The sequence below is a fragment of the Palaemon carinicauda genome, chromosome 16 (assembly GCF_036898095.1).
Source record: "Palaemon carinicauda isolate YSFRI2023 chromosome 16, ASM3689809v2, whole genome shotgun sequence".
Taxonomy (NCBI): Eukaryota; Metazoa; Arthropoda; class Malacostraca; order Decapoda; family Palaemonidae; genus Palaemon; species Palaemon carinicauda.
In genome coordinates, this window is record NC_090740.1 from 116309926 (window position 1) to 116336196 (window position 26271).

The following is a 26271-nucleotide window of genomic DNA, read 5'->3' on the forward strand; positions in this document are numbered from 1 at the left end:
AGTCGTGGGCCTCTCTCTCTCTCTCTCTCTCTCTCTCTCTCTCTCATCTCTCTCTCTCTCTCTCTCTCTCCTCTCTCTCTCTCTTAATAGAAGCATTGAAAATTCTTGAACGAATAACAAATGGAGATTACAACAATCTATTCACGCTTAGCACATATCAGTCCAGAGGTAACGGATACAAACTGGAATTGTAAAGATATGACCCAACTCAATTGTGGCAATTTCTTTACATAGAAAATAGCAAAATACTTGGAATAGACTTCCAGCGGATGTAGTGAACAGTAACACGGTAAATAGTTCATGAATAATTTGGACAAGATCATAAGAACTCTCTAAATGCTTAACTAAATCGCTCTGCCAAAGAGCAAACGGAGTCTTCGTGGATGGATTAAAAAGTCTTTGAGACATTACAAAATCTCTCTCTCTCTCTCTCCTCTCTCTCTCTCTCTCTCTCTCTCTCTCTCTCTCTCTCGAAAGATAGCCTCCTATCTAATCGTATGAATTGGTACGAATTAGAAAATAAATCTCTCCCATTGTGAGAAGAAAGCGGAGGAGACCAAAGATCACCAACTGACGTACGAACGATCTTCCTATCATATTGTATATCAGGGTTCACACGAAAGTCGCCAGTCATTGTGACAATGCGCAAAGTTGATATTCATTTGTTTTTAACCATCACCTGTACTTAACTGTATTTTTGCAAACTTAAGTAGATGCATTGTTAATTCATATTTTGTGTATTAGTTAATTCAGATCTCGTTTATTAATTAACTAGAGTGCGTGACCCGTCAATAATGATTGCTAATTATTTAGATTCAACCCTTTTCTCTCTGGGTACACCCCATCTCAACAGGGTATGACTACTTCCTATCTCCTATCTGACGGACGGGAGAGACCGAATAGTTACAAGTTTGGTAATGCTGATTAGAGTGACCGGAAGGAGATGTGTGTCTGTATATATATATATATATATATATATATATATATATATATATATATATATATAATTATATTTATATATATACTGTATATAAATATATTATATTTATATATATATATATATATATATATATATATATATATATATATATATATATATATATTATATATATATATATATACATGTACACATACACATATATATATACACACAGACAGACAGACAAGCACTTTTCTGTTTATCATATAAGGGTCCTTAATGTTGGAATTTCCACGGCGAAAATAAGATGGACAAATAATTCAGAATAATGAAAATACTTTTTTTTTTTATCGTTGGAGTGCCAGAAAGAGTAGAGAGGCAATAATAAAAAAAATCTAGTTAAACTGAAAAATCCCAAATAGCATCAAATCTCTTCACATAAACTTGAAAATCAATATTGTAGATTTTTTCGTCTTTACGAAGGACTTTTGGCTAAAGTCTTTTGTTTGATAGCAATTAATGTAGAACCTGACAAGTTAGAAGGGTGGTGATGGATTGGTTTGTACGAAGAAGACAATATGGGAAGTCAACAATACCGCTAGAATTAACTTATGCTTCTGTATTGTTGTATGGTTATTAAAAGCTGTATTGTGATGACCATCATCTCCTCCTACGCTTATTGACGCAAAGGGCCTCCGTTAGATTTCGCCAACCCTTTCATAATATAGAGACAACTGACTATATTATTTAGAGTTTGGAAATATAATTCCCTAGGAACTTTTTGAAAACGCTAGTATCGTCAATAGAGTTTTTTTTTTTTTTTTTTACTGCAAATTCTGAACGTGGTTAGTATATGCACTTTCATCCAGAGATTCAAAAGCTCCAGAGATTCAAAAGCTCAGGTTATCATCATCATCATCTATCACACCTATTGACGCAAAGGTCCTCGGTTAGACTTCGCCAGTCGTTTCTTATCTTGATATGTTGTAAAATTGCAAAAATAAAATTAGATGGTTTGAATTAATGAAGTTTATCTTGGAATAAAACCATTCTGGTCTGGCTTTTTCCAGTAGCTCCATTTTTCCATTCTTCCAGAAACCCCGTTGTTTTTACTCCTGATATATGGCCTGGAAAGTGACGTCTTGATCTATAATTGCTTTGTGTAAGGTTGTCGGATGGTCAGTTTGGCTGGAACATGGCTTTTTAACACCCAGGAGGATTAATCTCAGATTTAATCTCCTTGTTGAAGAGTGGATTCAGGATAATCCCCTATTCAGTCGACTTGTTCAATAGTGGATTTAGGATAATCTCAGATTCAACCTTGTTGATGAGTGGATGTAGGATTAATCTCAGATTTAGTCTCCTTGTTGAAGAGTGGATTCAGGATAATCTATAGTGGATGTAGGATAATCTCAGATTCAACCTTGTTGATTAGTGGATGTAGGATTAATTCCAGACTCAATCTCCTTGTTGAAGAGTGGATTTAGGGTAATCCCCTATTCAGCCGACTTGTTCAATAATGGATTTGTAATGATTTCAGGTGTAATCTCTTGGTTGAAGAGTGAATTTAGGATAATCCCAGGTTCAACCTTGACGAAGAGTGGATTTAGGGTAATCCTAGGTTTAACCTTTTTGAAGAGTGGATTTAGGATAATCCCAGATTTAACCTTTTTGAAGAGTGGATTTAGGATAATACCAGATTTAACCTTTTTGAAGAGTGGATTTAAGATTATCCCTGATTATACGGACTTGCTCAAGACTGGATTTGGGATAATACCAGGTTCAACCTCATTGTTCAAGAGTGGATTCAGGATAATCCCAGATTCAACCTTATTGAAGATTGAATTCAAGATGTGGTAACATCGACTGGTGAACTGTGGTTCGAGTCCAACTTAAACTTGTTGGTTTCTTTGGTCGCTGCAACCTCATCATCCTTGTGAGCTAAGGATGGGGGTTTGGAGGAGAGCCTATAGGTCTATATGCTAAGTCATCAGCAGTCATTGCCTGGCCCTCCTTGGTCCTAGCTTGGATGGAATAAAGTCCAAAATACTTTATGGGAAAAAATGACGAATAAGTGATCCAATATTTTATGGGAAAAATGACGAATAAGTGATCCAATACTTTATGGGAAAAAAGGTAAATAAAGAACCAAAATACTTTATAAAAAAGACAAGTAAATTATCCAATATTTTATGAAAAAATATGAATAAATTACCAAAATACTTTATGAAAAAAACTAACAAAGGACCCAAATACTTTATGAAGAAAGACGAATAAAAGACCCAATACTTTATGTAAAAAGACGAATAAAAGACCCAATACTTTATGTAAAAAGACGAATAAAAGACCCAATACTTTATGTAAAAAGACGAATAAAAGACCCAATACTTTATGAAAAAAAGACGAATAAAGGACGCAATACTTATGAGAAAAGACGAATAAAAGATCCAATACTTTATGAAAAAAAGACAAATAAATTACCAAAATACTTTATGTAAAAAGACGAATAAAAGACCCAATACTTTATGTAAAAAGACGAATAAAAGACCCAATACTTTATGTAAAAAGACGAATAAAAGACCCAAATACTTTATGAAGAAAGACGAATAAAAGACCCAATACTTTATGTAAAAAGACGAATAAAAGACCCAATACTTTATGTAAAAAGACTAATAAATTACCAAAATACTTTATGAAAAAAAGACGAATAAATTACCAAAATACTTTATGAAAAAAAGATGAATAAATTACCAAAATACTTTATAAAAAAGACGAATAAAGGACCCAAATGCTCTATGAAAATTCGATACAACGCTTATATATTTGAAGAAAGATTAAGAAGGAAAAATAAAAACTAGTAAATGTTATTTACCTATTTAGAGAACAAAAGTCTTGCGAAAACTGTTTTGTCGTACCATGCAGAGATGATAAGATACAAAAATAATCTATTTGAGATTCAAATTTAATCTTTTTTATCAGTTCAAAGAACCTATTGTCTGCAAAAGTAACCGACTGGCTGTTCATATTATTTGGGATGCGTAGAAAAGGAGAGTGTATTTTGTAGACACTTATTAAAGAAATGGCAACTTATAATGTGATTAACTTGATTTTTTATAGTTTATATAGAAAATATTTATATTAGTGTTGATACTGTTCTTAGAATATTTTATTTTTCCTTGTTTCCTTTCCTCACTGGGCTGTTTTTACTGTTGGAGCCCCTAGGCTTACAGCCTCCTGCTCTTCCAACCAGGGTTGTAGCTTTGCAAGTAATAATAATGTTTCCTTTCCTCACTGGGCTATTATCCCTGTTGGAGCCCCTGGGCTTTTAGCATCCTGCTTTTCCAACTAGGGTTGTAGCTTAGCAAGTAATAATAATGTTTCCTTTCCTCACTGGGCTATTTTTCCTGTTGGAGCCCCTAGGCTTTCAGCATCCTGCTCTTCCAACCAGGGTTGTAACTTATCAAGTAATAATAATGTTTCCTTTCCTCACTGGGCTATTATTCCTGTTGGAGCCCCTAGATTTACAGCATCCTGCCTTTCCAACTAGGATTGTAGCTTAGCAAGTAATAATAATGTTTCCTTTCCTCACTGAGTTATTATCCCTGTTGGAGCCCCTGGGCTTATAGCATCCTGCTTTTCCAACCAGGGTTGTAGCTTAGCAAATAATAATAATAATGATAATAATAATAATAAAGATTAAAGTGTTAAAGGTGTTAAGTCCACAGTGGCGTGGGACCGAATCGTATTTGCTTGAAGATGGCTCAGTGCCCAATACTCTCGTTCCACTTGGACCTTGGGGATTTAATGATATAACATTAACACCATCTCTCTCTCTCTTTCTCTCTCTCTCTCTCTCTCTCTCTCTCTCTCTCTCTCTCTCTCTCTCTCTCTCTCTTTTTTTTTTAGACACCGAGTATAGAACAACTCTCTCTCTCTCTCTCTCTCTCTCTCTCTCTCTCTCTCTCTCTCTCTCTCTCTCTCTCTCTCTCTCTATATATATATATATATATATATATATATATATATATATATATATATATATATATATATATATATATATAGTTTGTTTCGACACCGAGTATAGAACAACTCTCTCTCTCTCTCTCAACTTTGTTTCGCCACCGAGTATAGAACAACTCTCTCTCTCTCTCTCTCTCTCTCTCTCTCTCTCTCTCTCTCTCTCTCTCTCTCTCTCTCTCTCTCTCTCTCTTGTCTGTATTTTCAGACGAATGAATAGATAGGCTAAAGTTATACTCTACACGTAAATTTAAAAGTCCTAGACCCACCAAGGGGAAAGGCCTTCTCCTAGTACTAAAGTATATTTGTATACTCGTCTGTGCCATGGTGCATTACAGGGATTACAGGATATGCTCATCCCCAACTTGTGTAAGTCGTTTGAAGAATACGTTATGTAATTTTAAGAGGCTCGCTTGGGTCCTTGACCGTCATGTTAGGAATCCTGTCGGTGTTTTGTGCAATTTTTATTGTCTTAACTGAAAGGAATTATATTGTAGACTTGTTTAAACGATTGGTGCTGGTGATTTTCCTTTAATGGAAAAAATGAAACTCCTGTAATTAAAAAAAAAAATGTTCTTTAATAAAAAATGTAGTTGTTGCAAATAAGGGAACGAAAAAATAAGAAAAATGAAATGTTCTTCAATAAAAAAAATGTAATTGTGTTACAAATAAGGAAAGGAAGAATTTAAAAATGGAACTTTCTTTAATAAAAAATGTAATTGTGTTGCAAAGAAGGGAACGTAGAAGTTAACAAGATTAAATGTTCTTTAATAAAAGAAAATGTAATTGTGTTGCTAATAAGGGAACGGAGAAATTAAAACATTAAATGTTCTTTAATAAAAATGTAATTGTGTTGCAAATAAGAAAAGGAAGAATTTAAAAAATGGAACTTTTTTTAATAAAAGAAAGTGTAATTGTGTTGCGAATAAGTGATGGAAGAAATAAAAAAAAAAGTAAATGATCTTTGATAGAAAAAAAATAATTGTTGTAAAAAAGAGAAGGAAGAAATGAGAATGGCGAAGTGGCAAGAATGTTTTTAGTCTCCTATCGAAGAGGGTGTGATTATAGTAAAGAACCCTGTTGAATATAGTCTGTTTGTCTGCTTAATTCTGTGCGTCTACTACGCATGCGTTATGGTCGTAACCCTTTGCGTAATTGGGAAGTTTTTAGTAAAAAAAAAAAAATATTGGTTTTGCCATCCTTCTTGACGTGTATGAAGGGAAATCGCCCCTCAACTTTGTTAAACTAAATTATTTCATGGATGTTAGATGACGGTTGGCAAGACATGGAGAATTTTTCAAGTGTTCTATCAATATTCAAGTTTTTCATTTACCAACTGCTGACCTTTAAGTTTTATTACGTCCCGAGTGAAGAACTATTGCCTTATTTTATGTTATTCGCTGGACAAGTGTACATATTCTAGAATGTGAATATCTTACTTGGTTACTTGTTTTGGGTTTAAATCCAACCCTCCACTGAAGTCGAGTGAACTACTTCTCTGGCGGGTCCATATTAATCATCTAACGAAACATTTTCATTATAACTTATACAATTCTTTGATTGTAGCATCTTCCTAATCATATGATCTTGTGAAAAGTAATATCTTTAGTTTCTTCTTAAATTCAGTTGCTCCCTTTAGGTCCTTCATTTCAATTGGCAGTTTATTATAATGTCTAGGCGCACAGTAGCTAAAAGCCCTTTCACCAAATTTACTATTTGTTCTTGGTTCAGAGAGCCTATCTTTACCTTATTTTATCGTATTTTAGGATGAAAAAAAAATGGAACACATTTGTAAATTATAACGAAATAGTTTGTGTGCATACAAAATATACATTGTACTTAGCATGTATGAGATGAATGATCTATAATGTCTATGGTAGTACTTCGCTAAGATTCTATTTGAAATGACTGGTGTGTGTGTGTGTGTGTGTGTGTGTGTGTGTGTGTGTGTGTGTGTGTGTGTGTGTGTGTTGATGTAGACTATAACCCAATATTAAAACAACTTATGTGATCTGTTATTATTATTATTAGCTACAGCCCTTGTTGGAAAAGCAGGATGCTATAAGCTCAAGGGCTCCAATATGGAAAGTAGCCCAGTGAGCAAGGGAAATCAGGAATTAAACCATATATGAGAAATGATTAAAAAGTGAAATAATTCAATATCGGTAACAACGTATTTTATGTGGTTTAGCATTAAATAATCACTATAACGGAAGAAACTTGTAATTTTTGAAGACCATTGTCAGTTCAAAAAGTCAGTTATCTAACTGCAGCATTATTTACTAACCGTATCTCGTTCCATTTTCCATACTCGTGTATATTAGTGGTTTAGATACTTATTACAAGCGAGGGAATATATATTGAAGCATTTATGATTAAATATTTCATTTAATATAGTACATGTTCCTTCTTTTCTTCAGCAGATTGCAATGGAGATAATACCAGTGAGGGTCATGAGAAAGCTGAAACCGAATCACAAGAGAAGTGTGAAGGAAGTAAGAAAGAGGGCAAGGACGCGAAAGATACGGAAGAAGACAAGGATAAAAACGATAATGACGACGACAAAGATAAAGATGGCCTGTTGTCACAGGAATATGGGTTCAACATCAAAATCAAACCCCCTGCTGGAGATGCCTTTGAAATACAGGTTAGTTCCTTCGACAGTACTTGCTTTTAAGTTTTACTCGTAAGGCACAGTGAACAAGAAGGTAGATTAGGTTAAGGAAATCTATAGAATGGGATACCTGTACGATATGAGTTTTTTCATATTGTGTAATGTACGAAGTAACTAGTTTTTAGTACGTACTTTTGATGAAGTTTTACCCGTAAGGCACAGTGAACAAGAAGGTAAATTAGGTTAAGGAAATCTATAGAATGGGATGTCTGTAAGATTTGAGCTTTTTCATATTGTGTACTGTACCAAGTAACTAGGTTAATTTTTGCTTATATTCCTTTTTATACTTTACTGTATTTATGATTAAGTGACTGTGCCTAGATTGATATTTAAATGTATTAATTTTAAAAGACATTTACAGTTAATTAACATCAGTAAGGTTTAAAATGTAGCTTAGGTCAGACCCATGAGGGTTGAGTTTTATCCATGTATTTGTTGTACTTAGCAAGCCATTTAATATAAACATTTGCCTATACAGAATTTCCTCTATGTTTTTAAAATAATAGGTTTGCGTTATTGAACATTCAATTCCTTGTTAACTATCGGAATTGTTGTAGTTTGTAAGTTTTAAAAGTCAAAGATTGATATGTTGTAAGTTCTTCTTGAGTAGTAACTTATAGATATATATATATATATATATATATATATATATATATATATATATATATATATATATATAATATATATATGTGTGTGTATATGTATATATATATATATATATATATATATATATATATATATATATATATATATATATATATATATATATGTGTGTGTGTGTGTGTAATATATATATATATATATATATATATATATATATATATATATATATATATATATATATATATATATATATATATATATAGTATACTGTATATATATATATGTATGTATGTATATATCACTTGGTAATTTAGTTAAATTCCCGCAGGTTAGCAGCATGGAACTGGTGCAAGAGATTCACCAGCTCCTAATGGATCGTGAGGACACTTGCCATCGCACCTGTTTTTCTTTGCTACTGAATGATCAAACGCTTGACAACTTTGCAGAGCTCAAAACAATAGAGGGCCTTAAGGTATGATACTGTACACGGGTTACTCTTCTAAATATATTGAAATTCTAAGATTTGAGTGTGTTGTATTCTATTGAAGATATGAACAAGATAACTGCAAAATATTTAATTTTTCATGGCATGAAAATTGTTTTGATGGCACTGATCCAAATTACATGAGAAGATTCAAAATTGAATTGAATTGAAAATATATGTCAAAGGCAGATAAGTACTGTACCAACGTGGAAAAATGTAGAGGGAGGAACAGAAATAGGGGAAGCATCACTAAACAGAGGCTAATGTTAGCTCGGATCAATATTATCAAATAGTTAGTGGAAGAAATGCCGAGGGTAATTCACTTTAAATCATGAGTTGAGCATTTCATTACTGAATAATGTTTTGCCTCGTCTATCACTATTTGTTGATGTAAGGTGGTTAAAGTGTAGGTGATGGAGTTTACTTGATTGAAACACCTACATATTATGACTGATAAAACACTAGTTTCAAGCTTAAAGGTTTAGCGTTTTTACTCAGATTTTTGGCAAGGATGTTTTTCAAGTAATGTAGGAGCTACTACAGGTACCTATTAGATTTACAATAGTCTTTTAACATCTTGAAGCTTACAGATTTCAATATTTTCTTTTAATTTATTAAGTATATTTTCTTTTTAACCCAATATTTGACAGCATATTTGCATGTCAAATTAATGCCTGGAAACTTTAGGTGAAAGAAGCATTTGGGTGTTGACTTGCATTACATGTCATTATTAAATTATATGCATTACATCCACTACTATTTGATATTTATAGTTCCCAAGTACTGTAATTACATTATAACAATTCTTTTTTAAGTTATTATGATGATAATTTCTATGACGTAGGAGAGGTCTGTAAACCAAGTTTGAGTTTATTCATCTTTTTAGAATTTATTATGATAAAGATGTTGTAGGTATGTAATCAAAGGTCAAGTGTATTCATGTTTATGAGAATTAATTATGATGATGATTTTGATGATGTTGCAGGAGGGGTCTGTAATCAAAGTTCGAGAAGATCCTTACACAGTTCGGGAGGCTAGAATTCATGTGCGCCATGTGAGAGACCTGTTAAAATCGCTGGATCCAGTAGACGCATATAATGGTGCTGACTGTGCCTCGTTATCATTCCTCAATACTGTTGCTCAAGGGGATATTATGGGTAAGTGATAGACTAGATAAACTAACTGCTGCTCAAGGGTAAGTGATAGGGTGACTTGCTCAAAGGGATATTTTGGGTAAGGAATAGAGTAGCTGTTGCTCAAGGGGATATTATGGGTAAGTGATAGACTAACTGTTGCTCAAGGGTATGTTATGGGTAAGTGATAGACTAACTGTTGCTCAAGGGTATGTTATGGGCAAGTGATAGGGTGACTTGCTCGAAGGGATATTTCGATCAAGTGAAAGAGTAGCTGTTGCTCAAAGGGATATTATGGGTAAGTGATAGACTAACTGTTGCTCAAGGGTATGTTATGGGTAAGTGATAGACTAACTGTTGCTCAAGGGTATGTTATGGGTAAGTGATAGACTAACTGTTGCTCAAGGGTATGTTATGGGTAAGTGATAGGGTGACTTGCTCGAAGGGATATTTCGATCAAGTGAAAGAGTAGCGGTTGCTCAAGGGGATATTATGGGTAAGTGATAGACTAACTGTTGCTCAAGGCTATGTTATGGGCAAGTGATAGACTAACTGTTGCTCAAGGGTATGTTATGGGCAAGTGATAGGGTGACTTGCTCGAAGGGATATTTCGATCAAGTGAAAGAGTAGCTGTTGCTCAAGGGGATATTATGGGTAAATGATAGACTAACTGTAGCTCAAGGGTATGTTATGGGTAAGTGATAGACTAACTGTTGCTCAAGGGTATGTTATGGGTAAGTGATAGGGTGACTTGCTCGAAGGGATATTTCGATCAAGTGGAAGAGTAGCGGTTGCTCAAGGGGATATTATGGGTAAGTGATAGACTAACTGTTGCTCAAGGCTATGTTATGGGTAAGTGATAGGGTGACTTGCTCGATGGGATATTTTGGGTCGGTGAAAGAGTAGCTGTTGCTCAAGGGGATTTTATGGGTGAGTTATAGACTAAAGTAATATTAAGTATGCACCAAAGTTGAAGTTTAGATTAGGCATAATTCAACTTAAATTAGAAATGTTCATTTGAAATTTTATGAAAGATTTATTCACCCTCATGCTGAATGTTGCCTCCCAGGAGATATAGAATTTCACTTCATGTTTGGTAACTTTTGCAACTTTCAAAAATCAATTGTCGTTAAAGTTCTTCTGGATTGTAAAACTAACTTTTCAAGCTGTTAATGCAACTAAAAATTATTGTACTGGAGAATCATGGAAAAATATTGAATACAAAAGTAATTGGTCAAAATTTTGAAGTTGAATAAAAAGGTTTTTATAAGTTAGAATTTCCTTTAGTAAACTCAATATAAAAACATAAAATGATAACATCAAATATGTAGAACTTGCTATTCCTTTTTTCATGGTAGGGAAGTGGAGTTTCTTTCCATGCAACTTGTTTCTCTGGTATATTTAGCAGTATTTATACCTTTGAAATGGTGCTTTAAGGAGCATTTCACGGAGCGACACAGGTCGAGCCCAGAAATAGATTTTTCCTTTGTCAAAATCCCTTTTTTATATATGATATTGTTTAAGGGTAAAAATTTGCATGTCTACAAGTAAAGCTACAAATGATGACTCCACAGATAAGGAGAGCAGCTTGTATTGATTAATGCAAAACTGCAGTCTATTTCTAGTGTTATGTTAATGTAAATTTTAAAACTTTGAAATTTGAATTTTATAGTGTGCAGGATTTTTACAATATTGGACTTCATTGTAGCATTTTTATTTGGTTTTGATTTAGTAAAAGAAATTTCAACCACTGTACAGTACAGTACAGTATTGTGTATTATTTTTTTTCAGATTTAAAGCAAATTTCTAATTAGAATTTTTTTAAAACCTGTTAAGTTTTTGTTTGCTTCATCTTCATTGTATAATTTTTGGTTTCATCCTTATTTGTTTTGTGAAAATTATTGGGAAAGATCGTAAATTTAAATAAAAAAATCTTATTTATGAACCATTTTCAGAGAAGAAGAGGAGTCCTGTCGAGTCCATAGACTGCACACCCCCTAAGTATATACTTCCTGGCTGCAAGGAAAGACCGCTGGTTCCCTTACAGCCATTTGCCAAGGAGCAGAAGAGCCCACAGTGCCTCAAGGTAAAGAGAATTAACATCGGTTATTCAAAGCATTTTTATGATTGAAATGATTGATATTTCATTTACACAAAAGAGTTGAAAGTATTTGATTAATTGATTACAGTACCTCTATTCATGTGCTATATACTTTAGGCACAAGCCTGTTGGAAGGAAAAATATATAAAAATACTGTTGTTAGATTGCAGGCTAGCTCTCTCGGAGTGTTTGCACCTCTTTCTTACCAGTTGTCTCTATGATTTGGTTGCAAGTCTGCTCTTTTCTTTTTTAGCTCTGTAGCAACTTGTTAAGAGCTCTTTAACATTTGATGATTATGAGAGATTGTTGTATATCCTTTGATTGGTTTTGTATGGTTATGCTGGATTGGTTATTGTTTCTTTTTCTTTAACCCTTTTACCCCCAGGCTATTTGGAAATTTCCAACCCTTAACCCCCAAGGGGTTATTTTTTTTTCAAGCACATTTTGCAGTATATTTTTTTTAAATTGCTCTAACAGCCTTAATTTTTGTCATAGAGAGGTCAGGTTGGTCTCATTCTCTTGGAAAATGCCTGAAGTTTCTCAAAAATTATCAAAAATTTGCAAAAAAAAAAAATTTAAATAGCAGTTTTTGGCAAGGACGTACTGGTACGTCCATGGGGGTAAAGGGATGAGTTTTGTGAAACGTACCAGTACATCCTTTGGGGGTAAAAGGGTTAACATTTGATGATTATGAGAGATTGTTGTATATCCTTTGATTGGTATAGTATGGTTATGCTGGATTGGTTATCGCTTCTTTTTCTTTGAATTGTCCCAAGTTTTGTCATCATTTTCTGATTCAGGCAAATATAGGTTTTTGCATTCGAGTGGTTGTTGTATATTCTTCGAATGGTTATGTTTGATTGGTTTTACAGTAGTTTCTTTTTCTTTAAATAACCAGGGTTTTCCACTCCACACTCCCCCCAGCGATAGGTGAAAGACAGTGTAGTAGATACTGTACTGTGTATTATATTTTTTTCATTATTTTTCTGATTTAATATTTTGTTATCTTTATAAATTTAAACTTTGTAAACTCTTCCCATACTCTTATAAACCCTTTCTGCATTTCTAAACAATTCCTCCGGTTGCCTTGGTGACCGCAAAGGTAGCAGCAGTAGGGTATTCATTGTATGAAACTTCATTTGTGGTGAATAACGGGGGTGGGCGGGCCATCATTTTCACATAAATTACATCCGTTCATCTTCTCATCCCTGTTGTATTTGGGTCACATCCAAGAACCCTGATGTTCTTGGTAGTTCATTCATAAGCATTTAAAAAGTCATTCATTAAGGAGTTAGACCATAATCACTAGCAATTCCTGCTTCAGCCACAAAATCGTATTCCATCAAAAAAAACTTCCACAGACAGTCCAGACACTCAAAGTAGAAAAAAGTATTTCATTGTTTCTTCAAGAACATGTCCACTTACAGTCACCACTAAATTTGCAAGAATCAAGTGATCACTGACTAAGCGACCATGTCTCCCCCTTTTTTAATCCTACTTTGGTTCAATTTTGTGTATACCTGTATTGCTAAATTGGGAAGTATTACTGTCATCCCTGTTACTTTCAGCCTCTAAAACAGTTCTCATCATGATAGTCATCTTGAAAGGACTCCTTAATTATTCTTCAGATAATTGTATTTTGATCCAGTTAATTCTCGTTCATCCACACTGAAGCCATCAGATTTGCTTTCTGTAATTTCTAGAGCTTCACCACGACTATTTTTATTCAAAATTAACTCGATTTAGATGCTCTCAAGTCCACATCTGAATGATGTTATTCTCAGCTGAGCATCTGCACCCAAACCAGCAGATGATATACTCGGGAGCGCTGTGCAGGATTTCAATTCCATTTAAAGTACATTGGTGACTAACTTTAGATATACCATTACTGTCAGTCATACTCAAGAGATAGGGTTGTCAATTAGTAGATTAAATAATTTTGCCATATATACCACAAAATGTGCTTTTCTGCTTCTTCGTTCATACATCAATAGACACTTATTGCAGCGTAATGTTGGGACATCTGCACATCTATAGTTGCATTTTGCTGCGTAATGGTTAAGGAAGTAATTCAGATCTGGGAGATTACATTTTTCCTTGAAATAGAGACTACTAGTCCAGTACAGTGTGCAAATGTTGTTGTAAGGCTTGAAATTATATTGCTTAAATCTATATTTAATATTTTTATGTAATCAGTTTTGAAATTTAATTCTTATTACTTGTAGTTTTTATTATGAATATTTGTTATGGATATCCTTTTGGTTCTAGTAGGGTGTTTGGGATGATGAAGATCATTGGACTTTATTCTGTCCATGAAAGAAAGAGCAGTTAATTATGTGAATGTTTGCAAGTTAGATTGAATACTGGTTTAGATTTTAATTATGTAGTTTTTGTTTTGTGTCTACCATCTTCCTACCTCCAAACTTTTACCACTTTCCTACCTCCAAACTTTTACCACCTTCCTACCTCCAAACTTTTACCACCTTCCTACCTCCAAACTTTTACCACCTTCCTACCTCCAAACTTTTACCACCTTCCTCCCTCCAAACTTTTACCACCTTCCTCCCTCCCTCCAAACTTTTACCACCTTCCTCCCTCCCTCCAAACTTTTACCACCTTCCTCCCTCCCTCCAAACTTTTACCACCTTCCTCCCTCCCTCCAAACTTTTACCACCTTCCTCCCTCCCTCCAAACTTTTACCACCTTCCTCCCTCCCTCCAAACTTTTACCACCTTCCTCCCTCCCTCCAAACTTTTACCACCTTCCTCCCTCCCTCCAAACTTTTACCACCTTCCTCCCTCCCTCCAAACTTTTACCACCTTCCTCCCTCCAAGAAAGTTTGGTAGGCAGAAATGAAACTAACAAATAAGTTTCATATAAATATACAGAATTTTAGTTATTTTGGTACTTCTCTCTGGGTCACCTCATGTTCCCCTCTTTCTTTCCACGTCCAGTGGCTTTGTATCTTTACTCAGAGGTCTTGTCTTTTAATGTATTGTGAGAACCATGAGGTAAGGTGAGCCAAGGTCTTGAATGAGCCACTGATTGGGGTTTTGACCCAGCAATAAGAAAAAAAAATCCCACCATGGAATGTTCCTGGAGGAAATGAAGAGAAAAAAAATTATTTTAAACCCATAAAGCTTGTCCTTAGATGAAAGCAATGTAGCCTGCATTTAAGTATCAAAATAAGTTTAAAAGGAAAATTGTTAATTACTATTGACTTGAGCTTATTTCTCTCTTAAAATATGTATTTGGATTTCATTCTTTGTTTAACGAATATCTTCTCTCCATTTTATATATGGAAAATGGTTTTATATAGATTAAACATTGAATGGGGGAAAACGAAAGAAATCCAAACAGAACAAATAGAATGGAAAAGTATAACAGAGTTAAGGAACAAAAGGAAAAAACAATGCCAGAGAACATGAATTGTCATAGAACTGTACTCCTCTTGAAACTGAAATATTTAGAATTTTCAATATCGTCACCCTCATAAACTAACTGCCTAAGACATTTTCTCCACTTGTTGGGAAATCCAAAAAAAACCTTCTCATTTCCTAATTTTTTATATCATTGTCTTGAGCTTCAATTCACAAATTCTTAACAGAAGAATTTGTGAATTAGAATTTGTTAATTGAAGCTCAATATAATGATATAAAGAATTAGGAAATGAGAAGGTTTTTTTTCTTCTCAACAAGTGGAGAAAATTACTGAGGCAGTTAATTTATGAGGGTGACAATATGCTGATGGAAGTGTCTGAGACTTACTCAAACTTCTTTTTTTTTTTTTATCCAATTCAGGTGTTGACCATGAGTGGTTGGAACCCTCCTCCAGGTCCACGCAAGCTGCATGGGGACCTCATGTATTTGTATGTGGTCACTTTAGAAGGGAAACATTATCACATAACTGCTTCAACTTGGGGTTTCTACCTTAATCTGTAAGTAATATATATAACTAGCTTTTATTTAGCCTAAGTCTTTAATTAGAATTTGAAAAAAGAAATTGGAGATTCTTCTAATTAGAGTGAGACTCACAATAAATTAATAGATTGCTTTATTCTTGCTTGATTTGTTGTCTTCCATCTCTCATCTTTATATTCTTTTTAGAGGAATCTCTATCATTTTTTTTTCAATGTAATGATCTTTTGATAAAATGATTGTTTTGCTTATTTTGGAAATAAAACAAAAATAATCAGTATCAAAAGTTCATAGTTTCTCTTAGTTAATTTGCCATTGCCTCAATGTGTTGTATTTTATCCTTTGACTTCACTTCATTAATTTCAGTTTTACCCAAATATTTTTATCCTTCTATGAAACATTTTTCATTATGGTAGCACAGTTCTTCTAATTTGAGACTTAAACACATATGAGTTTCATAACCCTTTTACCCCCAGGCTATTTGGAAATTTCCAACCCTTAACCCCCAGGGGTTATTTTTTATTCAAGCACGTTTTGCAGTATATATTTTTCAAATTGCTCTGACAGCCTTAATTCTCGTCATAGAGAGGTCAGGTTGGTCTCATTCTCTTGGAAAATGCCTGAATTTTCTCAAAAAATTATATAAAAAAAAAAAAATTACAAATAGCAGTTTTTTGCAGGGACGTACCGGTACGTCCATGTGGGTAAAGGGATGTGTTTTGTGAAACGTACCAGTACGTCCTTTGGGGGTAAAAGGGATAAGAAATAGTTTTATAATCAAACAGAAGTATATAGCGATGACACAATCACTAAGTCCCCCTACAACTCCAAAGCAACCGCTTTTAGTCCCCAAGGAAGAACCCAACCCAGACTCAAACCAAAAGGAAAGAGACTTAAGATTTATATTGATTTTACCCTTTGGCTGTACCGAGGTAATAACTTCTTATATCATAATTACTTTTTATATTTCATTCAGTAATATATAGCATTCATTTTCTTTTATACTCTATTTTTCTTTTCAATGAAATATTCAACTATCTGGCTAGAAATAAGATAAACATTGACAGTAGACAGATGCAAACTCATCCTATAGCAGTAACTTGAATGGCAACTATACTACAAAGGATTAAGTAATCATATAAGTTTTTGTGGGAATCTTAGTAATTTTGAATAAATATATAGTAGTACCTCCTTTTACAAGTGACTGGATATGAGAAAATAAGTTTGTGCGCAAAAATTTCCGTCCCTATGTACATTTTTTGTGGTTAAGTACTAACGAGACTAACACAAAATCAGTCGAATGCTTTTAGGCTTAGTTTAAATAGTTTCCTGTTGATTTTATGTTGGATATTAGTCTATTCCTAGTTTCATCTTGATATTACGTAGCACTGTTTTGTATCAGCTACTATTACATCAAGACCATACATACATATAAGGATTCTCTTAGTTGTGTTATGAATGAACTCAAAAGAATTTAATGCGTAAAGTTATTGTTTGTATTTGCAATTTGTGAATGATATGGTTGGGCAGGGGCGGGGCATTTAGATCTTAACTAATGGTTCATTTAAGGGAAGTAAAGCAATAGCCAAACACATATGAAATATTAATAATCAGTCAATCTTAGTCTCAGCATGTCAGTGTCAAAAATTGTATTGAAATTCGCTCATTTTCATCAGTTCATAATAATTGCTGTATTGATGCAGGTGCTGGATTATTGATGGTGGATCTGTACTACATACTAATGTGTCTGTAGAGTGTTCAGAGACTAAGAGGTGAGATGATACAGCATTTTAGCCTGCTCTTTAAGAGTCGTTACCTTGGTTTTTAGTAATAATTTTCATTTTATATTTTTTCAGAACAACTGAAGAAGAGTTCAATCCTAAGCCTGCTAGTCCAAGCTATCTTTCCCATTCACTTATTGAGTTACTGAATATCTTATCTAATGCCTTCAAGCGTAATTTTGCAAACCTCCAGAAAAAGCGAACTTCCCGGCATCCCTTTGAAAGAGTAACAACACCTTATCAAGTATATGCTTGGGCATCTCCAACACTGGAGCATGGAATCGATGCACTTCGAGCAGAAGATGCTTTTAGCAGCAAATTAGGATATGAAGAACATATCCCGGGTCAAACACGTGACTGGAATGAGGAGTTGCAGACTACCAGGGAACTTTCAAGGCGTACCTTACCCGAACGTCTTTTGAGAGAGCGTGCTATCTTCAAGGTGCACAGCGACTTTGTTGCTGCAGCAACTAGGGGTGCTATGGCAGTTGTAGACGGCAATGTTATGGCAATCAATCCAGGAGAGGATGCAAAGATGCAGATGTTTATATGGAATAATATTTTCTTCAGTCTTGGTTTTGATGTCAGGGATCATTATAAGGAAGTAGGTGGGGATGCTGCAGCTCATGTTGCCCCTCGTAATGATTTGCAAGGTGTGCGTGTTTACAGTGCTGTCGATCTTGAAGGTTTGTATACCCTTGGCACAGTCGTTGTGGATTATAGAGGCTTCAGAGTTACAGCTCAGTCCATCATTCCAGGCATTTTGGAGCGAGAGCAAGAACAATCGGTTGTGTATGGTTCCATTGATTTTGGAAAAACTGTGGTCACCCATCCAAAGTATATGGATTTGCTACAGAAAGCAGGACAGCAACTTAAGATTTTGCCACATAAAGTTCTAAATGAGAAAAACGAGGAGATTGAGTTATGCTCCTCCGTTGAATGTAAGGGAATTATCGGAAATGATGGTCGTCATTACATTTTAGATCTTTTGAGGACTTTCCCCCCAGATGTAAATTTCTTAGATGTGAAGGGAGCAACTTTAGGTAGTGCCTGCAAAAAAATGGGCTTTCCAATAACTCATAAGCATAAACTGGCTACCCTCAGGCAAGAGCTCATTGATGCTTTTGTTGACAATCGGTACATGATGTTTCTCAAGTTTGCTGCCTTACATTTGCAGCAGTTAAGTGGGAAAAAGCAGGAAGTAAATAAGGTGGCTGTATTGAAGGAGAAAGAAGAACCTGAAAAAGATGAGAAAGAAAAGAAAGATAATAAAGAAATAGAGGCTGAAGAAGCAAAGAAAATAGTAGAAAATGTTACAGAGAGCATTGCTGCTGAGAAACAGGTTGAAGAAAATACTAAAGATATAATTAAGAAGGCTGCTGTAGCTGTAGGATCTCTCAAGGAAGCTGATTTTGATATAAGATTCAACCCTGATGTGTTCTCCCCAGGTGTTCAGCATGCAAATCCTCAAGGTGAACAGTTGAAAAAGGAACGCCAGTTAGTTTGTGACGCAGCAGAATTTTTAGTTAGCGTACAGCTTCCAAGTTTGGTTCATGATCTAACGGATCACGCTGCTGCCCCAACTGATGGTACAACACTCTGTGAGGCACTACACACTCGTGGTGTAAACATTCGCTATCTAGGCAAGGTTACCAGTTTAATAGCCAAAGTTTCTGAACTTGACTATATACATACAGTTGCTGTAGGGGAACTCATTGCCCGTGCTGTCAAACATATCTTCACAAGTTACCTTCAAAATGTTGAAACTATTAGTTTGTCTTCAGCTGTTGCTCATTTCCTTAACTGTTATTTATCTTCATGTAATAGTCCTCATGCATCTGGGAAGAATGATGAGCTCCTGTCAAAAAAGAAGAAGAAGAAGCATCCCTTTAGCTACAATAATAGCTATAATCAGTGGTCTAGCTTATCTCCAAAGACACTTTGGACCCGCATCAAAGGTGAACTGAAAAGCTACTACAGCTGGATGCTCGAAACGGATGGCATTGACAATACAGTAAACAAGTATGGTGTGCAAAAAATTACTCTGCTGCGATCTTTCTGCATGAAATCAGGTGTCCAACTATTTTTGAGAGATTTTACCTTTGACTCAAAGTCACAAGAGACCTTCCATGAAGAAGATATTGTGAACTTATTCCCCATTGTCAAGCACATCAATCCAAGAGGTACAGATGCTTTCAATTTATATACAGCTGGTCAAACAAAAATACAACAAGGATTCTTGAAGGATGGTTATGATCTAATTAGCGAAGCGCTTAACCTTCTGAATAATGTGTACGGAGCCATGCACCCTGAAATTGCACAGTGCCTTCGAATGTTGGCTCGCCTTAATTACATTATGGGTGATTATATTGAAGCAATGTCCTTTCAACAAAAAGCTGTTTTGATGAGTGAAAGAGTCAATGGTATTGATCATCCTTACACTATAACAGAGTACACCCACTTGGCTTTGTATTGCTTTGCCAATCAGCAAGTCAGTATTGCTTTGAAATTGTTGTACAGAGCAAGGTATTTACTCTTGCTAGTCCATGGAGAAATTCATCCTGAAGTAGCTCTAGTGGATGCAAATATTGGTCTTATTCTTCATGCTGTAGGGCAGTACAGTCTCTCACTTCAGTTCTTGGAAAAAGCATTAGAACTCAACAATAAGTTCTTTGGTGACAAGAGTTTAAAGGTTGCGCTTAGTTACCATCTGGTGGCCCGAACCCAGAGCTGCATGGGCGATTTCAGGGGAGCTCTTAAAAATGAAAAGGAAACTTTCACAATCTACAAAACACAGCTTGGGCCTGAGCATGAAAAAACTAAAGAAGCAGACGAGTGTTTGCGCCACCTCACCCAACAAGCTGTAGTTATGGCCAAGAAAATGAGCGAGGCATTTAATGGCAGAGGAATGTTAGGACTTCCTCCAATTCAGATCCAGCCTCCATCTATGACTAGTGTGTTGGAACTTCTCAATATTATCAATGGTATTCTTTATGTTCAAATAACACCAGCGGAGATTGAAAAAGTTCGTCTTGAATTAGAAAAGGGACACGCGAAAGCTTTGAAAGAGAAAGCCAAGAGTGAAGCTATTTCTGGTCCAGATCAAAGCAAAGAAAGTGAAGACAGGGCTGATGAGAGTGATACTAAAACTGAAAGTGAAGAGAGTGAAGTAAGTGACAATGCAAGTGAAGAAAGTGAAATTAAAATAGAAAGTGAAAGTAAAGCCAAAACAGTGGAAGCAGCGCATGAAGGGGAAGTACGGACCGAAGCAAAAGAAAATGAAGATGCAAAAGTTGAAGAAACTCGACAAGATGTAAGCAAAGGCAAAACAACTTCGTCCACAGAGCTTTCTGACCGTAGTAAGAGAGAAGAGGAAGAAGATTCAGCGAGTAGGTGAAGCTAAAAAAAAAAACTAGCACAAAATACCTTGACCTTGAACATATAGTCACTGCTAGTGCCATGTATTCAAATTTTCATTACTGGGTTGAAAAGGGCACAATATTTTCCCCATAGCTCAAAAGTCTGGAATTGGGTACAATTCATTTCTGCTGTTGCTAGTGAAAAGCAGCTTCCTAAATAAGTCTGGCTGTGATCTAAGCCATAGAAATGCAATCAATGCTTGTAAAGTTACAAGTTGTAGTCAATATTAGTTCTTTAGCATTAAGTACTATTTTGTATGGAGCCTTTAGTTTTGTATAAATAGTTGCTGTTAATGTTAACTTCATAGTTTGTGGTTGTGTGTTAATAGAAATAGTTAACATTCCACTGTACAGTTTGGCTTTTACTTGAAAGAAACTAGACAGCTGTTTTAATTGATAGTAATTTGTGTTTGAGGATTTTATAGTTATTTTTTTCAGGTGAGATTGAAGTAGCTGTCTGGTCTCTGGCAGTACAGGAAAAGGCTTGGAAATGTTTTCATTCTCTAAAGCAACCACTGTTACATAGCTGTCTGGGAACCCTCTCAGTTAGTTGCAAGACAGAGTAATGATGATCGAAGCAAATTCTAGTCTTTTAGTGGGTTGTTGAAAAAATTTTGCATAAACAATGGATTGTTTACTCTGAGTTATAAGCTTGAGTAAAGTATAATGAAAACTAATTTTTCAGGTAAATGCATTTTCGTTTCAATGATGTTTACAGAAAATGTGTGTCTTTGGTCATCAGGGAAAAGTGTAGGTCACATGAATTGTTCTTTTAATAGGTGCTGAAGATGTCAATATTATACTTTAGTTCTCTTTGAAAAGATATGTAAGATATATGCAATATGTACAGCCAAAGTTTAGCAGAGATTTACTCAAGTCCATTATGTACTGTATATTCATATTTAGTTCACATTACAAGCAACTGTTCATTTTGAATTGCCATCCATGTCGGGTCTGTCCTGTGTGTTGGGTTCTTGAAAGAGGACTCGACTGTTTTACAAAGTAACATGTCCGTGTACAAGTGTAATTTGTAAATACTGTTACTTTGGCATATATGCAGGTACATAACCATACAGAATTTGAGTTTTAGGTATTTCAGCCTTTTTTTCAATCACAAATCAGTACTCTCATCATCTCATTTCATTAGAATTATATATAGTAACCTTAACAGATCTAATTTTGTGGGTTTTATGTACTTGCAAATAAGGAACCAAAGAAACACTTGTACTGAGGATATCTTAATTATGAAAATTAAAACTATATTTGTTTCTTTCATGGGATGTTATTTGGGGAATTGAATTTTTAAAAATTAAATTAAAGATAAAGAACTAAATTGGTTAGAATTTCTGGAATTTTTATTTTATAAAAAAACTAGATTTTGTTACTCATGTTTCCTGTTTATATGACAAAATGTATAGAGGGCCTGGAGCTCGTGTAATTAAATTTGTAGATAATGTTAAATAAAGCTGTTGATAATTTCTGTTTTGATTAATATAACCTTAAATACTTGATAGTTATTAGCCAAACAATAAATCATCTAAGAGTATTAGTGTTTAACTTAGTTTAAGTTCTTGTCTTGTTTACACAGAAGCTTCTCCATACAAACGCTTCAATCATAAAATAACAATTAATAAAAAAAAATCTGTAGGATTTTCCGACAGGTTCACCTCGGCAGTGAATAGCCTTCCAAGTCTTAGCACTGAATTACAGTATATTGCCCAAATTCTGTGAATGAAAACTCACTCATAATCTTGAATGTCATGACGTTCCATATATCTATCAAACAGGGAAAAAGCAATTAAGTTTTTGCAGCTAACTAGGTTTTCATATTGGGTTTTGCTTGAAATCGTGTCTATATCCATCACAAAATAGACATTTCCTGTTCTCTATCCTTGCAAAATGCCTCCCCCCCCCTTTTTAGAACCACTACTCCATCTGGCATATGATGACAACAAAATAGTTGATGAAAAGAGATATAAACCTGCTACTCTGCAGTCTCACAAACTGGTGTCTAAATAAGACTTCTCTTTGTTCCTAGCTGTATACAAACTTTTCTTCTTCTAAAATGGGGAATTTCTTTAGCAGAGCTGGAACAGGTGCTAAATTTGTTAAGGACAGGTCCTGTAGCCTCGTGTAGAACTCTTCACTTTTGTTTTCTGCCACAGCAAGTACAGACTTGAATGTTAACCTAACCCAAGGCTTTGAAAATTTGTTCTTTTCATTCCATTTTCAGGACTGAATGATGGCTGTTTGTAATGGAAGTGAAGCAACAGATTTGTACTTGGCAGGGAAAAGGGGTGGCCACTGCAAATGGTTTAAGGCCAAAGTGGTTATAGACCACTGCTTCTTGTAGGGGGGATGATTATTTGCATCATTCCCATATGCTGAGCATAGATTGCGGCCTTCAGTGCAGCAGCAAGCGTATCCCTCTCCAAGGTCAGTCCTGGTAGCTCCCAAGACGACACCACGGAAGTCTTTCACCTCTTACCTTCCATCATCTAATGCTCATGATACTGTCGTGTCTGTACATTTATCCCTGGATCGGTTCCGACTAGTATGCAGCAGGTGCAAAGGAGGCCCTGTGTCAGCTGATTTTTCAGGGTCTGGTGATGTGTGGAGTTCTCATAGTGATCACCACTTGCCAACAAAGATTTGAAACTCTAATTTCGCAGTGCAGACTGCCAACGACAAATTTTATCTCATGGCCTTCCTTAGGTGTGGCAGGTAGACCCTCTTGTCTTTTTTTGAGATAAGCTCCCATTATCCCCTCTGCCAGTGTTTCCCATGGTGATGCCTGTGATTTTAAGTGTGGGAGCAGCTGTAAAACCAGTGTCCCCGACCCAAGTGGTGCACCACCGTTAGGTCCACAAGCCTAAATGGATTGTTAAACCCTCTCCTTGGTGAGACTGGTTTTGCTCCACATTTGCAAACTGATGAAGCAGATACACACGTGGGAAGTGTTTCACACCATAGAATTGTCAGCCAGATACATTTCAAGCAAGAGGAATGTACTAGCAGACACACTCAGTTGCCAGGAGCCAATTGTAAGGTTGTCAGGCGGCATGTTCTGTGATTTGTGCTGGTCTTTGATGTGTTAAGTGAAGAGGTCAGAAATGAGGGGATGTGGGAGTTGATATATGCATATGATTTGGTGGTTGTTGAAAATTAGGAGTAATTACAGAGAGGTATTGTAGAGTGGCAAGTGACTTTGGAAAGGTGTGGCTTGAGGGTAAATGTGGATAAGACTGAAGCTATGGTGGGTAGTAAGGAAAGTAGGGACAGGATAGCAATACAGGAAAGTAGAGGCGTAGTTATAAAACAGGTAGAACAATTTAGGTACCTGTGATCTACCATAAGTCTAGAGGAAAGACTGTGAAGATTAGTTGAAAAAGGGATAAAAACAGCATGGGAAAATTTTATGGAGGTACCAGGAGTTGTATGTGATAAAATGCATATCTAGCTAGATGTCAATACTGTATCTATAGCACTGTAATAAAACCAGTGTTAATATATGGATCAGAAACTGACTTTAAGACGAAAAGGGGAAGCAAAGCTTGAGAGAAGATAGATGGGAATGCTTAAGTAAGATTGGGAATTGATGACAAGAAGACTGGCAGGTGTAGTAAAACTTAGAGATGATAAATGTCATGACTGAGATGGTGTGGGCACGTGTTGAGGATGGATGGGGGGGGGGAGGGTGTTTGCTTGAGAGGAATCTGTTAAAGGGAGAGGATTGAGAGGGAGGCAGAGAATTAGATAGCATGATAAGATGAAGGGTGATATGAAGAGAAGAGGTTTGGTGGAATTGGTATGAAGAACCAGCGGCTTTGGTGTGTCGAAAGGAGAAGTGTTGGTGGGACAGAGAGGTGCAAGAATCGGTTAAAAGGAAATCGAAAGCATTTAAGGACTGGAAAGTAAGACGGACAGAGATCAGAGGAATGGTACAGAGAAGAGAGAAAAGATTCGAGGAGGAAAGTAGGTATAGCTATTGGAAGATCAGTTAAATAAAAGACTAGGAACAAAGGAAGGAGAAAAGGATGTCTATTAGATTTCAAACTTGAGGAAAAGGCTAAGACAGGTTTTGGGGCAACTGGAAGTCATCAGGGATAGAGATGGCAATATATTGCTTAGAAATGATAACGTTAATAGGAGATGGAGAGAATATTATGAGCAATTAATGAATACTGAAAATGAGAAAGAGGAGCTTGGAGAAACACAGAGTGGAGAGGCCAGTGATGGAGATAGAGGCATCGAGTAAAATGAGGAATGGTAATGCACCAGGCCCATCAGTTTCAAATTGAAATGGTCAAGATACTAGCTACACAGGAGAAAGATTAGATGTTGGATTTATTGAAAGAAATACGGGATGAGGAAATAAGGCATAAAGACTGGGAGGAGAGTCTATTGGTATCTATATTCAAGCAGAAACGTGACATCATGGAATATGTGGCAACTACAGGGGAATTAAACTAACATAGCATGATTTTAAAGTTTTTGAGAGAGTACTAGATGAGAGAGATTGTAAAGATTGGGAAACAGCAGTATGGATTCATGAGGAGAAGAACGACTATGGTTGCCCTCTTTATAGTAAGGCAGTTACATGAAATGAAAACTGAAGGGAAACTAAAATATCTTTGTACCTTTGTAGATCTAGAGGAGGCTTATGATAGAATACCATGAACAGTGATGTTTTGGTACTTGAGGAAGAGGAAAGTAATAACAGCTGTTGGAGAAACAGAAACCTTTGAAGTTAATGTTGGATTACACCAGGGGTCGGCATTAAAAAAGCTTGTTCCTATTTGTGATGGTCTTGGATGTGTTATAAGGGAAGCGAAAAGAAATTAAGTGTTTTGGGAGTTGCAATATGCAGAGGATTTGGTGATTACCGCTGAAAAGGAGGAGGAATTACAGAGAAGGGCTGTAGACTCGTAGAGTGGCAAGAGACTTAGGAAAAGGTTGGCTTGTGGGTAAATGTGTATAAGACTGAAGCTATGGTGAAAAGTAAGGAAGGTAGGTACAGAAAAGCCATACATGAAAGTAGAGGTGCGGTTATAATAAAGATAGAACAATTTAGATACTTTAGATCTACTATAAATCAGGAGGGAGGATGTGAGGCTAAAATTGAGAACGGGATAAAAGCAGCATAGCGAAAGTGGAGAACGTAGCAGGAGTGGTATATGATAAGGAAATGTCAATCAAGGGAAAATATAAGATCTATAGCAC

The 26271-nt window shown here is 35.5% G+C and overlaps 1 protein-coding gene across 3 annotated transcripts in view; it reads left to right on the forward strand.

The window, feature by feature from the left end:
• clu (clustered mitochondria protein homolog) overlaps positions 1-22526 on the forward strand; it is a 46130-nt gene extending 23604 nt beyond the window's left edge. Inside the window, exons 2-7 of one of the 3 annotated variants that reach the window (XM_068389991.1) lie at positions 7357-7583; positions 8542-8685; positions 9683-9854; positions 11786-11916; positions 15732-15868; positions 17705-22526. In XM_068389991.1, the coding sequence (XP_068246092.1) occupies positions 7357-7583; positions 8542-8685; positions 9683-9854; positions 11786-11916; positions 15732-15868; positions 17705-21026 (4133 nt within the window). In that variant the 3' untranslated portion in view covers positions 21027-22526. Of the gene's footprint in view, positions 1-7356; positions 7584-8541; positions 8686-9682; positions 9855-10611; positions 10643-11785; positions 11917-15731; positions 15869-17704 lie in introns of those variants that run through there. The other 2 variants (XM_068389992.1, XM_068389993.1) reach the window with 2 other exon arrangements.
• The last annotated feature ends 3745 nt before the right edge of the window (positions 22527-26271 follow it).